Raw genomic sequence first — 18,906 nt, forward strand, 5'->3', positions numbered from 1 at the left:
TTGCATCACCACCCATTCTGCTTAATAGTCATTGATATACCTGTCCTCCATGAACTTATCTAGTTCTTTTTTTGAACCCTGTTTTAATTTTGGCCTTCACAACATCGTTGGCAAAGAGTTCCACAGGTTGACTGTGTGTTGTGTGAAGAAGTACTTCCTTTTGTTTGTTTTAAACGTGCTGTCTATTCATTTACTTGGGTGACCGGTAGTACTTGTATTATGTGAAGGAGTAAATAAAACTTCCTTATTCACTTTCTCTACACTATTCATGATTTTATAGCCCTCTTTCATATTCCCAGTGTTTTTAATCTCTCTTCATATGGAAGCCGTTCCATACCCCTAATCATTTTTGTTGCCCTTCACTGAATCTTTTTCAATTCCAGTACTGGTTGCCAGAATATATGTGAATTTATTTGTAAAGTGGTATTGAGAAATTCTTCAGAGAAAGAGATGAGAGCAAGTGGGGAAGAAACCAAATAAACCACGGATAAACTAGTTCTTTGCTTCTGAGAGCGAAAGGAAGCACCTGGGCTCTTTATTGCTTGCAGGAAAGATGGCATGCTCCCCATTAATTGACAGGACTCTATGAATAAGATCATATTGTTCAGGCTGATATTTAAATTGTTTGCAGATCTGTCAACCGATTTAAAACAATAACATCTCAAAAAATAGAATATCATATTGCATAGGATACTGGCCACCAGTTCCTCTCTTGGATTGTCTTCAGAGTTGCTGTTAGTTTGAAAACTTCTTAAGAACTTTCAGAAGGCAATTCCTATTACCTCATTCCTGACCTTAAATAAATCTATTTAAAAAATGTATTTGCCCTATTTGCTGGTACACACACACAAAAATGATATGTGATATATATATATATACACACACACACAATGCATATTATGATATAGACCTGTGTGTAAAAATAGGTTTGTTTTTTTTTTTTAATTGTTGAAATGCAAGAATTTTCATTTGCCTCCCTAGAGGTCTAAAAGTGTAAAATATTCAGGATAAGAACACAGAGACACTTGTTTGAGAGAAGCTTGGCTTCAATATTCAAGTTATGCTTAAAATCTTGTATTTTATAACTTTGAATGATAAGAAAGCTTGTGATGGTTAAGAGCCCGATTCTTTGAACATTTTGGGTTTAATAATTGAAAATGGATTGTGTTAAAAGGGTTTATTGGGAGGGGAAGAAGTCCCTAGCCTGATAAAGGCTAAACATTTTAACTAGAGCTTTTTGCAGTACTTGATAGTTAGGGTGTTGTCGCGGATTCAGAAGCTCTTTTAATTATATTTTTATGTACCAGTGACATGAGAAGACAGTAAACCGAACATTTTCCTGCTATTTGACATTCAGCATTACAAGTTGTAGTGGAATATGATAGGCAATATTGGTCCACATGTAGTGTGAGCATTCTGGATAAAGAAAGAGGACATACGAAATGGCTAAATAAATACTTTGCGCTTCCTGCACCAAATAATTAGTATATGTGATACAACTTGTCTACGTTCTCTAGGAGAAGACTCTTTACAAATAAAAGAGAAGTAGTGGGAGATTTAATGTGAAGTACAAAACTTTAAGACTATAGAGAGCCATTAATTTTTCAAGTTTTGTAAATAGTTGCTTTTGGGAAGTGGACCTGCTCTAAGGGCTGAGATAAACAGTATATTTTGTGTGTATTCAGAAGTGTCTACTTTTGATTCACTATATTTTGCACTTATATAGCATTTACAATCTATATGTGCTTCATCAGCAAGCTTTGCCTTAAAGGACAGTCAATCAACTTGCAACCTATTTCATTTTGAGACAGATGTTGGTAGTGGTTTCAGGTGCTACTTTTGCTTCTCAGTGACCTGACAGTTTCTGTGGTTTTATAATTATTTTCTTATGTTTCACAAAATGTAATTTGTTTTCCCTCCCTTTCTGTTTGTGTGTGAAACTCGGAGGAAAGTAAATTGTTTCTCCATATTACAAATACTTTCATTAACTTTACACAAAATGCATCAAGAAGACAAATAGAAAAAAGCAGTTAAATTGTTTCTATCAATTATAATTTTAGTCGTTACTGTTAAAAATAAGAGGTAAAATATTTTCAGACTGAAGCATGATTTTCAATGGGCATATTAAGTCTCACAATAATCCTTTGCAGTATATGCCTGTTTCTCTTCCTTGGCACACCTGCCAGTTATCCTGTTTTTGGTAGACTGTGTCCAAGGGTTCTACTGGGAAAAGATATATGAATAAGCTTCAACACTCATACAGTTATTGTTGTGAAATTAATGAGCCAGTCTAAACCTTGAGAGGTTCATAAATATTCCAGACGTGAGTGCACCTTAACTTCTGGTAGACACTAGTGGCTTGTCTACATGATGAGTTAGTGCACAGCAAGCCAGGATGTGAATGTACAGTGTGCTAGCTTTGCCATGTGGACCCTGTTACTGCGCACTAAGTTTCATAGTGCACTTTGATGTATTGATGCTTGAAATAGGAGTATGTCAGAGTGCACTATGGAACTTTTAGGTACCAGGGTTTATATGGCAAATTAGTACACTGTAGATTCACATCCTGGTTTGCCACGAGCTAACTCACCATTTAGGTAAGCCTCAATCTGGCAACTATCTCCACCCAGGCAGATGCCTCTCAAATGCAGTGAGGCTCTGAGTGGACACTGGAGTCAGTTACAGGATTGGGATCTAAACATATACCGGTTCCTGTTAACTGACATTTTAAACAAAAACCTCACCTGCATTGTATTAATATATTAGAAATAAATTATTTCTAATTTATATGTTCTAAAACTTTACTTGTGTGTATTATAAACCTGGGAATATTTGTAATTAGCTTTGCTAAAATACTCCTGCAAAATTCATGTTGTATTGTAATTTAAGACCTTTATACTACAACATATGTATTTTCCTATTCTCTCTCCTTTCAGGATCGTTAACTTCAGAATCAACTATTGCTGATATTCTTGACAAAGGCTCAGGAGCACTTATTCTCTTAGATGGTAACCATATGGTAACTTATTAAAGAGACACAATCGAAGCTGACAGTCTCAAAATTTAACCTATGCTAACAATAACTTTCAGCCTAAAATTAGTTTAAATTCTTAGGTTCTGGCCACATGGCCCTGTGACTGCTGAGAAATGAATTAATTTGCAATCATGTGCATGTTGCCTTGTTCTTTGGAATAGCTAGGATACTGACATTAAGAATACTCCTTTTTGAGAGAACATTGACAGAAGATTCAGTATTGTTCCTGCCCACCTGAGGAGAGAGATGGTGCTGAATACACAAACAGAACAAAGCTAATACTTTTAATACATAGTCTTATCTGAAGTTGGTTAGCTTAAACTGTGTTTCTCTTAAAAATGGGGGTGTGGGTGTGTGTGTGTAAAATCCAACATCTAATTTAGGGGTCGGCAACCTTTCAGAAGCGGTGTGCCAAGTCTTCGTTTACTCACTCTAATTTAAGGTTTTGCGTGCCAGTAATACGTTAACGTTTTTAGAAGGTCTCTTGCTATAATATATAACTAAACTATTGTTGTATGTAAAGTAAATAAAGTTTTTAAAATGTTTAAGAAGCTTCATTTAAAATTAAATTAAAATGCAGAGCCCCTCGAACTGGTGGCCAGGACCCGGGCAGTGTGAGTGCCACTGAAAATCAGCTTGCATGCCGCCTTCAGCATGCGTGCCATAGGTTGCCTACCCCTGATCTAATTAAATTGACTACCAACTTGAATTTTATGAAAGGACATCCTTTAAGTTATGTCCTGAAATGTTTGTATTCTTTTTGTTAATTTTTTTTCTGCTCGTGCATTAATTTAGTAGGCCCAAGAAATCCATAACTTGTATTTTTCTTTCACAAAATAAATGGGTCTTGATTTCTGGGGACATGGTTATGGTATAATATGACTGTTGGGAAGTTCAAATTTTAGAATGAGACTAATAGGGAATGAACCACCAGATTTTTTGAGGTAGTGTACTGTTTAGATTGCTATATGAACCCTTTAAAATTTTCCCCCTACCGTTTCCTCAAAACCTCCAAATAATACTACTAATTCCTGATCTCTGCCTTTCCAGTTTCTTATCAGTGTGACAGACCCAGACCAGTGGGGTACAGGAGTCTGGTAGAGGGCAAATATACTGGTTGCTAGAGTAGTTTTCTGTTCCTTGAGTAGTACAGCAGGGGCTGTACTAGAGTAATCAGGAACCTGCCAGAACCAGTTAAGGCAGGCAGGCTAATTAGGACACCTGGAGCCAATTAAGAAGAAGCTTCTAGAATCTATTAAGGCAGGCTAATCAGGGCACCTGGGTTTTAAAAAGGAGCTCACTTCAGTTTGTGGTGTGAGTGTGAGGAGCTGGTAGCAAGAGGCACAAGGAGCAGAGAGTGAGAGGGGATGCTGCTGGAGGTCTGAGGAGCACAAGCATTTCCAGACACCAGGAGGAAGGTCCTGTGGTGAGAATAAGGAGGCCATGGGGAAGTAGCCCAGGCAGTTGTAGCTGTCATGCAGCTGTTACAGGAGGTGCTATAGACAGCTGCAGTCCACAGGGCCCTGGGCTGGAACCCGGAGTAGAGGGTGGGCCTCGGTTCCCCCCAACCTCCCAATTGACCTGGACTGTGGGTTCTTCCAGAGGGGAAGGTCTCTGGGCTGTTCCCCAACCCACGTGATGAATCTCTGAGGCAAGAAAATCCGCCAATAAGCGCAGGACTCACCAAGATAGAGGAGGAACTTTGTCACGCTAGTTAATGGCTCAGTCTGGCAAAAAGCTAACTGCTCTCCATCCTAATCCTTCCTAGTTATGCTTTACTTCCACAGAGGAACGATTGAAAAGCCAAGGTTTGGGCCCATTAGACGTTTATCCAAACCAGTCTGTCTATTTCTGTAACAAACCTAAAGGTTCTGGTCTGGGTCATTAAAGGTTAGCTGCTTATGAGAGAAACTAGGCACCCAGTATAAGTGGAAGTGGTGCACTACTGGCAATAAGTTTAAGTATGAATGCTGGTCTGTGTCCTAATGGAATAATAAGTGAGAATAAATTGGAAATAGAGAGATTTCTGTTTCACCTCAGTAACTATAAATACTTCAAGTTCAGCAAAATCAAAAGTGACTTTAACAAAAAGAAAACCAAGTGACCTTAAATTAAATCTTCCTTTGGGGTTGCTTTTTCCACATACAATATTAGTGCTGCTTTGTTGTGTATGAGGTTGTGAATGTGTTTTTTCACCAAGGATTGTTAATGGCTTCTAATAAATCACATTTTATGGCATAGTGCTATAGTATTAAAATAAGTAGCTAATGATGTGTGAAATGTTGAAATAAACATTAATTTCAGCACTTCGTGTGTTGTCAACCATTTTTTTTAGCACTTGGTATGTCATCAGCATTTTGATAGCTCATTTTTTCATTTTAATACTTTTGTGTAAAGAGCATCTATAATAGCATAGTTTTAAACAGGACATTAATCTTCACTTGTTAGGAAATGATTTATGACAGTGCCATTCAGAAGTGAGGACATTGTCCCCTAACTTGTGGAGATGAATACTGGCATATATAAAACAAAGCTATTCAATATCCATTGGCTCCGAGAGGGGTCTGTTAGGAGTAGTCAAAAAAGAGACTATAACCTCTCATTTTTTTGTATTGTCTTCCAGTTCATACCTACTGTGGAAAGGATCTGTTATGCTATAATCAGTTCTCTCTGTTTATTGTTGGAGCTGGAGGATTTGGTGGAAAACGAACATCAGAAAAGGCGAAGGTAAATTTTAAATGTATTTCAGATGAAATAACTATTGTCTTTCACTGAATGTAATATAAGAAAAATAATTAGTATCTTGATTAGGGATGATCAGTTAGCTTGGGAATGACACAGCAGAAGACAGACATAAGCAGATTCTGAACAGTGTTTCAGGACTGAATTGCCTGAGCAGTACAGGTTGAGGTGGCTGATTAAAGTGGGAGAAGCTGTTTCATAGTTGCAGTCTAAGCTGGTCTTTACTTTGAGGTCTGTGAACTTAGACTGTAGGTCATCTTCTGAGGGAATCATCTGTTCACTAGCCAAGCTAGCAACAGTTATGTTGACCTCAGAGTATGATGTAGGCTAGTGGTTCTCAAACTTATTTGATTGCGCCCCCCTTCTTTCTGTCTGTAGTAGTTTATGCTCCCCTGCCTCCTGCCACACAAGTTCATACACCAATAATAAAAAATCAACATGCAACTCTCACTAAATATTAAAAACAGTAAGGCATTGATTCAGACAGAGACATTTAAGTATATAGGGTAAAATTATACGAAAGTGCATGATGTTTCTCAACTGGGGGTCCCACCGAAACGGGGGTCACAAGCCAATTGTAGGGGGCTCACAATATTGCCACCCTTACCTCCACGCTGCTTTCAGTGCTGAGCGGTTCGACAGTGGTGGCTGCTGACTGGGCGCCTAGCTTTGAAGGCAGTGCTGCTGCCAGCAGCAATGCAGAAGTAAGGGTGGCATGGAATATGCAACCATATGAACACATCTGTAAAGTTCGCTCTTTATGCCTTGACCAACCCCTGAAAAATGTGCGATTTTGTCCATAATTTAAGTAGACCCCCCCCACCCACACCTGATATGTCTGAAGGAATCAGCTTTGCTAGTTATTCATTGCTATGAGTAAAATGTGTGCAGTAGATTTCCCCCCCCCCCAAAGCTTCTCACACTCACCCCCAGAATACATTCCATGACCCCCCCGGTTTGATGTAGGCCAATCTTAATTTAGGCATTGTATAGCACTTTTGTGATTGCCTCACAGCTTTTGTTTGGTTGCCCCCAATGTGACTTGATTACGTTCTCCGTAACTAGAAGGAGGGGTGCAGAGTTCTTTGCTAGAAGCTGAAGGAAAATGTTTGTTTGTTTACTCACTTTCCTTTTGATCTGTCAACTCTTCGGAAATCTCTGAAGTCTCTGTATTAATATCTAGGGCAGCAAAAGCCTTGCAGAACATCTAAAGTCAATCCAGTGTAAAGAACTTTTTTTTTTTTTTTTTGAGTCTCTTTGTATTAGATTCTGAGAGTGCAACCTCTCCTATAGACCGACTTGAAGAGTAGGATTTCTGGCTACTAATTTTTTCTCTTTTTACAAGTAGCACAGAGATTTAGACCCCTTCAGAGGCGTTTTCACTGTTCTTTTCTTTATTGTTGGTTTATACCAGGGATTGGCAACCTTTGGCATGCAGCCTGCAGGGTAAGCACCCTGGCGGGCCGGGCCAGTTTGTTTACCTGCCGTGTCCGCAGGTTTGGCCGATTGCCACTCCCACTGGCTGCGGTTCGCTGCTCCAGGCCAATGAGGGTGGCGGGCCAATGAGGGCGGCCAGCACATCCCTCAGCCCGCGCCACTTCCCGCCTCCCCCATTGGCCTGGAGCGGCGAACCGTGGCCAGTGGGAGTCGCGATCGTCTGAACCTGCGGACATGTCAGGTAAACAAACTGGCCTGGCCCGCCAAGGTGCTTACCCTGGCAGGCCGTGTGCCAAAGGTTGCTGATCCCTGGCTTATACTGAATCTCCTTGAATCAAGGGGTCCTGGTTGTTTTATGTTCTGTGCAAAATTTATGCTTTGCCATTTTATCATCCTAGCACTTGAATATATACCTATGTGCCACTTTCAAATACTTTACTTTTCTACAGGAAAAAAATTGAGCCATTTTTTGAATGCAGCTGGTAACACCACACATGTAACTACCCTCATAGTAGTAGTCCCATTGTTAATCATGTGCTTAAGACTTTACAGATATATCCCTTTAGTAGATACTTTGTACCATATACCACACAAATTCTTTTAGTTTAAAGAAGTATTTTGAATCTCTCTTCTTGTAACTGTAATGACAGAAATCTAGACTTTAATGGCCTTCAGTGTAGTTATGCACCTATGAGCATGCACACAGAATCAGTTGTGGGCGAGGGGAATACAAAACAATAAATATTGATTTTGATTAATGTAATCTTGACTTCATAGGATCTTTGCCCCACAGTACTTGATTTCTTATGTAATTATATTATGAATGTTTTTAATGTTTGCATGTTTAGTAAAAAATGAAATTCCCAGCTAAGGAGCTTTCAAACAACTGGTGTTCCTCCTGTTTGTTTAAAATGGCTTGCAGAACATGCTGTTCATGGAAAAAACCTCTAGATGTAGCTCTGTTTCTAAACCGATGCAGTTATGTGTGTGAGATTTCAGAAGCAGAAAAAAGAAATATTGGCTTTCTCTACTGTCTCTCTGGATTATTATCTAGAGTGAAACTCTAGCATCTTGGGAGGTAGTTGGCAAGTGACATACAATGGCACAGTGAGGTTTATTGTATATGTGCCCTAAACGCAAGTCCAAATGGATAAAGCAGCTATTCATCTAAATGAGAGGGAAAACATGGCATGTAAATGGTAAGAAGGACAGTCAGCACAATAGGACTCTTTTCCAGATCGGGGCCTTTAGGCAGTACTGTAAGACAAGTAGTAATACATAATAATCATGTGGGCTTTGCCCTGTAGTAGGCACTGCACCATAGAAGATAATTTATTTTTAGTTTGTAATGGAGGGCCTATTCTTGTACATCCATAGTCCCATGTGGACTGCTTTCTGAGATATTAATTCAACTTCAAAAGCAGTAAATTGACCAACTAAAAAAATCTTTTTGATTTTTAGATTTCAATTTTTAGATTTTACATCTCTATCCACTGTGTTCAGATTTTTTAATCTCAAGCTCAAATCTAGAGGTACACCCAATCACAGCAGGTGTGGGGTGAGGCTCTCTAAATATATCATATGCTTATAAACAGAAAATTGATGAATCATGCTTGTTTTACACAGGGGCACAACTCTTCAACGTCTCCTTGACAAATTTAACAGAACACTTTATCATCATAAACCTGATTTCAATGAGACCATCTGTGTAAACACAGCAGCCCAAATGATCTGTTACTAAATTCAGTAGTGGTGGTATTAGTGGCCCAGCTCAACATTCATGGACTTTTTTGTCTAACATGGTGCTTGTAAGAAAAACATAGGCCCACTAGAAATTAGATAAAATAAAATAAATTAATGGAGATATCCTATCTCCTAGAACTGGAAGGGACCTTGAAAGGTCATTGAGTTCAGCCCCCTGCCTTCACTAGCAGGACCAAATACTAATTTTGCCCCAGATCCCTAAGTGGCCCCCTCAAGGATTGAACTCTCAACCCTAGGTTTAACAGGCCAATGCTCAAATCACTGAGCTATCCCTCCCCCCCATAATAAATTAAAAACCTCCTGGGCCAAAAAGTATAGACTAAAATTATATAGTACTGATTCTTGTTTAGGAAAGTAGTGATGGTATTTAGTTTTCTTATGTTAACACTGAGAAAATTATTCTCTGTCACACTGATGTAATCTTGTTTGTATGTGAGCCTCCTACATCACAACAAATGAATAAATTGTTGTCCTTAGGATTTATTTCTTCATTTAGTGAAACTTTCTCCTTGAGGCTTTTTAACATACAGGGAAATCCAGATGAGGATAGAATATAACTTGGATTGCCTGGATGATTTTTAATTTTTTATCTAATTCCTTCTAGGGCTATGTATTTGCTACAAACAATGTGTACCTGCACGATATGGGGAAGTTGCCAAATATGAAAATGTGTAGGAAAATGTCTGATAATGCAATAATGTTAAACTTTGTCTCAGCTATTGGTGATCTAGATATAAAGGTAGGATGTGCAGGATTATAGAAGAGTACTGAGAGTTCTGTTCTAAACTCTGCCTCTGGAGTTACTATAATTTTTGTCAAATCTTTCAATCACTGTACCTCAGTACTCTAAAATCAGTATTCTAATATCTAGCACAGAGTTTGATTGTAATGTGTGGTATGTGCTTAGACCTAGAGTGTGATAAGTGATTTTTATCTAATTTTTAATGTAAATAAAACATGAAAAGAATGCCTATTCCAAACTCTAGGTATCCTTGTGATAGTTAATTGTATTTTTATGTTAAGACACAAACAGAAATAGCAAATCAAACAGCCTTTCCCCACACACAAGAATCTAGTCCCAAATCATATACTTTCCCACTTCAGTTCCTAAAAAATACGAATCCCTCCCAAATTCAAATCTACAACTTAATTTCCTCAACATTAGCCTTGTCCAAATAGCAAGGCTTGACGGTAGATTGCCCACAAATTTCAGGCTGTTTCAGACCAGAGATGGTAGTGAATTTCGAAGTTAGGGGTCCTCATACAGAACACATTTCGAGCAGCTCCCTCTGTCATGTATTAAAAGAGCTGGAGCTTGAACACCACCTTTCGTCTAAAGCAGTGTTGAATGGTGGGAGCGGTGGGGTCTTTCGTGTGTCTCAAGCCAGTTAGGGCTTAATAAGACAGAAATGGTATCTTTACCTCCAGATGGAAATCCACAGGCAGGCCATGCAAATTCTAGAGCACTGCTATCATGTATTCATGGCAAAATGCACTGTGTTTATCAAGTTGGCCACCACTTCCTGTACCATCTTCAGTTTCTGAGTTAATTTGAGGACTAGTTCCTTTGTAGTGTTCTGAATTGGCAAAGGCGTGGATGATTCTAATAAGGCCTGTGCCCCAGAGATGGGATCACAAACTTCTGAGCAAACACAGACTGAGAAAAGTCACCCCGTTCGTTGTTATGATTGCTTATCAGCAACTGGGAATATAAGACCCCTGAATTGTGAAGTTTTCTGACACGCAGCTGAGGAGTTCTCTGTCAGATGGGGCTGAGATGATCTTTGCCATTTCCTCCAATTGCCCCTACTGACCTACTAACAGCCTCAAACAGCCCTCATGTCCCAATCACTACCCTGCACTCAGCCTCTTGCTATGGCTCATGCAACATATAAGTGTTCCAGCATACTGAAAACACTTAATCCCATGCCACCTTATGAACCCTGCATTGACCCTATGTGCACATTAACAGAAAGAGAAGCCAGCTCTTGGGACTCTCATGGAGTCCCCAGGCGATGCTCAGGAACTGCTCCCCACAAAGCCAGTCAGGACTTTAGGGAGCCGCCTCCTCCCTTGGAGCGGACTGTCTTCAGGGCAAGAAGCTCACACAGCTTCACCTTCCTGGGTCTGACCTTGGAGCATTCAGCATATGCCCCTCCGTGTGCTTCCCATAACGAGTCCACCCGGGTGGGGTCCTGGGGAAGCCAGAGGGTCCTGCACGCACCTCCACTTCGCAGTCAGACGTGACTCTTAGCCAGCCAGTAAAACAGAGGTTTATTAGATGACAGGAACATGGTCTAAAACAGAGCTTGTAGGTCCAGAGAACGGGACCCCTCAGCCGGGTCCATTCTGGGGCCTAGCGAGCCAGACAACCCCGTCTGCACTCACTCCCCGTCCCCAGCCAGCTCCAAACTGAAAACCCCCTCCAGCCCCTCCTCCTCTGTCCTTTGTCTCTTTCCCGGGCCAGGAGGTCATCTGATCTTTGTTCACCTTTAGCCAGTCCCTTGCAGGGGGAAGGACCCCAGACATTTGTTGCCAGGATACAGGGTGTCGGCCATTTATGCACACTGGAGACTTAAGAAATGCATAGGGGAAACTGAGGCGCGCACACACAGTATTCAGCGGAAACATTAAGCACAGTCCCACTTTGTCACAGGGACAAAAAAGCAATTACCCAAAACTATCCTCTACCTTATCTCTTTCCTCTCAGGTCTGAAAGCAAGTAAATACTAATTATTCTATGTAGCCTAGTGGACTGCACGATTGGCTGGCAGTCAGGAGCCCTGGATTATATTCATGGCTCTGCCACTTGCCTGCTGGTGATCTTAAACAAGTCACTTTAATCTCTGTGCTTCAGTTTCCCCATATGTGAAATGGGGAAAAGGATGCTGAGCTCCTGTAAAGCACTTTGGGATCTACGGATGAAAAGGACCATGTAAGCGCTAGGTGGTGGCATTACTATTTATTCAGTTAGAAGCTAATAGTTCTAATATTGTTACGTTAACTAGTCTTTAGCCAGGAGAAGATCTAGCTCACCGAGATCCTTAGGGAGCAGTGCCAGCCTAAACTCAAACAGAAGGGAGCCCAGAAGTTACGTTCCCAAGATCTTGCTCTTCCATGGAAAGCTCTGTATGAATTAGAGGAATTTCCCCCTCCATAATCACACTGTTTCTTCCCCAGGGGTGAAGGGGCTCCCTGTTCATAGGAGAAGAGAGCACAGATAAAGCAAGCTGTCCACAGCACAGACTCTTTGCTATTTGAGATTTTGTAGGTGTTCTGGTGGCAAAGAATCCTCTGTCTTAATTGCTTCCTGTACAGGCTCAGTACACTGTAGCTAGTATTATTAGAATTTGAACATCAGATCAAACTTCAAATGCGATTTTTTTCCCCCCAGTATTTTGCAATTTTTATTAAAGCATTTTCTTATATTCTGCTTCTGTTGGGGGATAAGCAGACTTAGGATCAAAGCCAGAATCCATCCAGCCATAGTGCTTCTTACAGTGGTAAATAAGTATGTCTTGCTCTTTCCCACACCAAATGTTTCATGTCATTGCCAATTAATTCTCCATTAGCCTAGTGGTGGGAGTCTCACTTTCTTATCTAGGCTTCTGAATAGAGGCAAGGCAAAACATTGCATAATATGCTACTGTGCCAGCACTTTAATTCAGTGGATCTCCCACTCCTTCCTGGGATAATTTACACAAACCACCACCAATTAGGGTGTCTGCTGTGGAAAGTAAGCCGGTATCTTCATACCATCTAATGGGTTAAACTAGCATTCATTCTCTTTAGTGCACCTCTCAGAAAGGCAATGATATACTGTAGAACTGACTTGCTATTGGTACAAATCAGAAATATATCTACCATTGTAAATATTTTCTCTTTGTGGGTTTTCAAGAATAAATTTCAGCTGCTTGAATAGTTTTCAACCGGTTGCGATATTTTCGCTCCATACAAATCAGCCGTTTAAGATGGAGTCTGACAGACTGTCATGTTGAGTTTACAATTTACATAATCAAAAAAACAAAGCCATAGAGGACCTTGTTTCAAGTGATAGGGTTCAAAATGCAGCATGTAATTGGGAGGATAAAGAATAAAAAGCCAGAGGCTTTGAAAGACTAAGATAAGGTCCAGAGTCATTCATATAGTGAACTTTTTCAAAAGTTGGTTAAGCTCTTGTTATAAGGCAGTATTTAAATAGCTTTTTTCCCCTACACCCCTTCAATTTATGGTCCGAAATGTTAACCTTGGTTTTGATAGGTTTCAAAGTTGGATCAAACCGTGAAAGTGTTAGTTTGTAGAGAAACTAATAATCTTTCTTGAGCTTTATTTTTTTTTAATATAGTTTGGAAAAAAATGTCTTTAAAATGGTCTGCTGTATAAGTGTAAACCAGATTTAATGCTTTAGAATCAATAATCACTTTATAGCTTGGTGTGTGTTGCCTTAAAATTGTTGTTAGAGCAGATGTTTGTAAACCTAATGGAGTGATCATCAGTTATTCTTATTGGCTTTCGTAAAATGACGCAAGACCCTGGAATGTCCAATGTTAAAAGCAGTGTTATTTTGCAGTGGCGAATTTGTGGCAAAAATGTATTGATGTTGTATGTTTAAAGAGAATCTTGATGTAAACTTTTTTGAGCGTGTTGGAAATTTTTTCTCCTTATCCTTAAATACGTTTTAACCCCCATCCCTGGGAAAGCATTAATTTTAGTTCTCTTTAAACATATCTGATTATGATTTTAGGGTGGGTAAAGGAGAGTGATCTTTTTGCATTTAAATATTCTAACTCTTTCCATTCAGGTAACAGTGAACCCGCCTAATAGAACACCTGATGCTGTACTTTCTGATGTCACTACAGCTGATCAGGTAAAGTTTTACTTTTTCAAGGAAGGAAAGTTTCTTTATCAGATTTACTTGGGGAAATCTCCTACCCCTGTCCCTCCTTATTTTTAATAAATTCTCTATTTTCACTAAAATAAAGTTATAAAGTGTTCTGCTTTGGAATATCATAACTCTGTGTATTTAAACTTTTATGTATGATGTTCTTTGCTTTTGAAAGGCTTATAATCTAATCAAGTTTTTCTAATGTAAAAATGCTATATAATGGGAAAGAGGCTAAAATGATTAGCATGTCATGTTGTATTTGTGAAAAATAATTTTCATTAGAATAGGAATTTTTGAAAACGTGTACCAATGCCTGTGTGTGACAAGATATGGAACAAAGTAACACTGGTGGTTCAGAACACAGTGGTGCTGAGTGATGCAGTCAAAATGTTGTTAATGTTTTTTAAAGCATACACTCCTCTTAACCTCTGGTTGCATATATAGAAATTAAAAACAAAAACAGTGAAACCTTTTGACAAAAACAGTGAAACCTTTTGGCACTTCCCTCTGCCAAGATCCACACTTTTAATACTTCAAGTACAATCATTTCCCCCACAGCAAAAGCCTGAATAAATAGATGAGTCTTGCATTGTTTTTTGAAGGTCAACAGATAATAAAAAAAATTCAGAAGCTAACAGCAGTCCATCAATAGAGCTCTGGGTGAAAATATCAAAAGTGTCTAAGGACCATCTTCAAATGCAACTTATAGTCCTTTTCGGAGCCGAAGTTCCATTGACTACCAATGGAACTTTGGCTCTTAAGTGCTTAAGTTACCTTTTGAAAATGAGAGCAAGCTCTTAAGTGACTTCAGTGCTTTTGAAAATTTTACCTGTTTGTTTTTTTTAAATGTTTAAAGTTAGGGACTGTTAGTAAAAAACCCCAGCTGATCTTGTTACTCAGCCATCATGTTGGAGCCAAGGGAGGGAGGCATTTTCTGCAAGTTAGGATTCAAACTATGTATGGCTTAATATAAACACCTTGAATGCAACTGCAAGCCAGCTCCGTCTTCCAAGAATAGATGTGGCATTCAGCACTCTGGTAATGGGTCCTGTTAAGTGAAAGCTGTCACAATTGTAGGGCTAGCTGCTTCTGTGTCCCCTTTCTGGTCTCTGAATTCACCCCCTCAAGTGTCAGACCTCATGTCCTTACCTCTTCTGGGTGGAATAGCTTTATTCTCCCACTCCTAGACTGGGCCCTGAGCTATAGTACCCTGTGTCTCAACCATGCATACCCAAACTGTCTGACTTAGTTTGGTATTCCTTGTCAGGAGTCTGACTAGTGGTGAATAGAGTGACCCAACAGCCTTCATAAATCAAAGCATGGTTTCACTGAAACAATAGGAACAAAGCATGACCTAAGAGAAAAAGGATTTGAGAACAATAAATAAGTCATACGTGTCTGTATGACATAAATCCCCACCATCCTGTGATGGTGATGCAGTCACGCCTAGCTTCTTCAGAAATCCACAGCCAGTGTGACAGTCGCTCCAGCTCCCAGACAACATCCTTTCCCCTAGACAGAGTGTGTTGCTTTTTATCCAGCAGAGTTCCTTTCTCTTCTCAGTTCCCAGATGTTTTGGCCCTGCTAATCAAAAACCAGCTTGGTGGCCCCAGTATAAAGTTGAGTCAGTCTCTTTAGGGCCAGCTGCTCTCCCATTGCCCTGTAACAGCCCTCAGATGTTTGTTGAAGCTATTGTTTTGCTTTCCCGTTTGTTTCCCAATAAGCTTTCTGATTTAGCCTACTATAGTCATACAGTAAACACTGTAATAACTGGGTTGATATACAGTATCCATAAATTATTACAGAACAGATGCACATCTCGCAAGGACCCATTTAAACTTTTATTGAAGTCAATAGACTCTGAATATCTTCAGTGGGAGTTGCATTAGGTCCTAAATTGGCATTGAACATTGAGAAGCTTCAAGGGTTGTTCTATATCGAGACAACAAAGAGACAAATAACTTTGGCAAAGTCCATGTCCAAGAGGGAGAGAGGTTGCAACTTTTACCTGTATGCAGATGCAGATAAAATGGTACTTTGCTCTCCGAACCAGGGAAAGAGAGCCTTGGAACTGAGTGCTGTTAGAGTGCTAATACCACTCCAGGCCAGTCATCTTACTCTTTGTGTGCATATTGAACAAAATGTATGACAGAATGGAACCCTACAACACCCTATACAGGGGAATCATTCCACAAAGAGGTCATTTTTTGTATCAATATTTTTGTCTGTCCTATTGCATTAATAGGTACAAACATGGACGCACTGGAGTGGACAAACAAGGACTTTTCTGGCCTGCTCTCAATCTAATCTGAACAATGGTTTACTGCATTCACTGCTGTAAATCTTTGAATAAAATGGAATTTTTGACAGAAGATCAAAAAAGTCCAGAAAGCGTTTGACTATTAGTAGTTTAACAAGAGATGAATCATTCAATTTCAGCCCCATAGGGGACACTTAATGTAGTTATAGAGCCTGCAGTATCATCTAGTTACTCTTGTCCTGTCAGTTGTCAACCTGATAATTTAAATGATTGAATGGAAATAGATTCCACTAAATGATTAATCAGGCAGTTAAAATACACAACCTGTGATACATATCTAGTTAGACTTGCTCCTTTTTACCCTTCTCCAAAATGTATTTTTAGCATCTTAGAAACATCTTTCATTGGTGAGATACTTACACAATAAGTAGCAATGAGTAGAAATTATGCAGAAAAATTGACTTGGTCAGATGATGCTCTTCATAGCTTTCTAAGTAACGCAATAAGATGATGTTTGTAACACTACCATGTGTGTTGTGCGTCTGCTTCAGATATGATCTATGATTCTTTTTCTCCTGGGGAAACAGGTGGAGTGGAATGAATTTTTAATTAACTTTGGTAGTGGATATAATGTTCTGAATTTACAATGCTGGAGGTGAGGCTGGTCGATAATAAAAATGGGAAAGATTTTTCAAGAACACATCTTCAGCAGTTGTAATTTTCTCTCTTTTATATGCGACTTGTTCTCTTTTCTTCCACTGTCATTGATGGTGCACACTTAAGTGAGAAATCTACCCAACTACAAGCAGAGGTAGAAGTACTATGTGGTGTCAAATAACCATTTGTATTTCTTCAATAAAATATCTGATATTATATCAGCTGCAGAATTCTTTTCTATTGGTAAAAGTAGTATTAGATACATTGGGCATGAGCTCTATAGTTCTCTATGGCGGGTTTTGACTATGAATATTCTGTGGGTGCTCTCTCTGTCCGTGGAATTCTCTTGGATTTTGGTGGTGGCTCTGTATGAGTAGGCTGAGCTATTTTAGTTAAATTTGAGTATATAAAATGTATCGCTAACTTTGCAGCCTAGCAAGATCATATATCACGCCGTTAACTATGCAGTGGAAAAGTCTTATGGTTAAAGCACAGTACTGAGAGTTGGACCTTGATTCTAGTCTCACTGTGAGAACTTGGGCAAGTCACTAAAGGCTTGTTTACAGAGTGTCTTAGTCCTTGCTGTCTGGGGTGTAAATTCTAGTGCACACCAGTGTATTGTGCACTCACTGCGTCATGTGGACCCTTCTGGTGCATGCAAAAAGTTCCCTAAGGCACATTACTGTAATTGTGTTTCAAATAGTACTACATTAACATGCACTATGGAAATTTTAGTGCCTCCAGCAGGGTCCACATGGGCCAGCTAGCACATAACATGCTGGTGGGCATTAGAATCTACACCAAAGCTATTGGGGACAAGCCCTTAACCTCTTCTGTGCTTCAGTTTATCTATCCGTAAAATGATAATACTTATGTCACAGGGGTATTTAGATTTTCATGCTAATTTTTATGCTTCAGCATGCCAAAAAGTTGCCTGACACTTCCCATTATAAGACCCTGTTTTCAGTTTCTTATAACTATGCCAAACTTCAGTCTTGTGTTGAAATTTTCCAAGATGAGTGTCTGCTTCAAACTGAATTAATTTTGGAAAGCTTCAGCAAAAACAGTTAAGCTGTTTCTCAGAATGAGATTTGGGACAAACACATTTGTTTGGACTAGATTAAAAAAAAATCATACAGCTGTTTTCTTGAGAAGCTTTAGCACTTCTATGCTTTTAAACAGGAACTTGTAATTTGACAGGGGATTGGCCTGGGGCGAGGTACGTGTCTGTTGCTCTACTTATGAAATTCGACCCAAATTTGGCAGCTAATTTATCCAAAAATCATAGTTTGTGCATGTTCAGTCAAAGCTTGTTAATTTGGCAGCTAAATTCTCCAGAGACTCCATCCCGGAGCTGAGCCGGACTTTGTATGCAATTTCTGCTGCTAGGGACCACAGTGACACTGAACTGGGAGACTGGCCCCCTTCTCAGATCCAGGCAGCATGGAGGAAGAGGAGCAAGCAGCCTGAATCAATAGCAGTGATGGGCTGGGGAAGGATGGAGGTAGAGGCCAAGATTAGGCTAGGGAGCCAGAGGGGCACAGCAACAAGAACATTTTGAGTTGTGTCAGGCTAGGGGGACAGAAATGGGTGGGAAATGGGAATAGCAGCAGGGGGACACAGACTGGGGTGAGAGGACATACTAGGGGAATAGAGGAAAAGGGGGTTGAAATACAGCATCTGGAATTGAAATTGTCATTCCTGAGACTCAGCATTTGTTTGCTGTCTAGCTAGTAACTACGAAACCCACTGGCACAGGATGTGTTATATTACCTTCTAGTGAAGCGGTTCTCAAACTGGGGTCCAGGCCCCAAAGTAGGTCGTCACCCTGTTTTAATCATCATTGCTCTGTACAATATTAAATTTCCCTGAAACCTACCGCCCCCCGCCCCATTTACATTAATTCTTATGGGGAAATTGGATTCGCTTAACATCGTTTCACTTAAAGTTGCATTTTTCAGGAACATAATTACAATGTTAAGTGAGGAGTTACTGTATCTGTCAGGGCCGTGCATGTCCCCTGTGCTGCCTCATGCTCCTGAACAAGGGCATAAAGGGCCGGGTCGTCACGACCCTTCCTCTTACTGCTCATGACGGTGAGACAGAATCTGGCAAGTATCGAACCTG

The 18,906-nt window shown here is 39.8% G+C and overlaps 1 protein-coding gene across 1 annotated transcript in view; it reads left to right on the forward strand.

Moving 5' to 3' along the window:
- HSD17B4 (hydroxysteroid 17-beta dehydrogenase 4) overlaps positions 1–18,906 on the forward strand; it is a 107,599-nt gene that overhangs the window by 49,934 nt on the left and 38,759 nt on the right. Inside the window, exons 15-17 of the mRNA XM_034774494.1 lie at positions 2,937–3,008; positions 5,658–5,761; positions 13,779–13,844. Coding sequence (XP_034630385.1) covers positions 2,937–3,008; positions 5,658–5,761; positions 13,779–13,844 — 242 coding nt within the window. The remainder of the gene's footprint in view (positions 1–2,936; positions 3,009–5,657; positions 5,762–13,778; positions 13,845–18,906) is intronic.

Source organism: Trachemys scripta, chromosome 6 (assembly GCF_013100865.1).
Source record: "Trachemys scripta elegans isolate TJP31775 chromosome 6, CAS_Tse_1.0, whole genome shotgun sequence".
Lineage (NCBI taxonomy): Eukaryota > Metazoa > Chordata > Testudines > Emydidae > Trachemys > Trachemys scripta.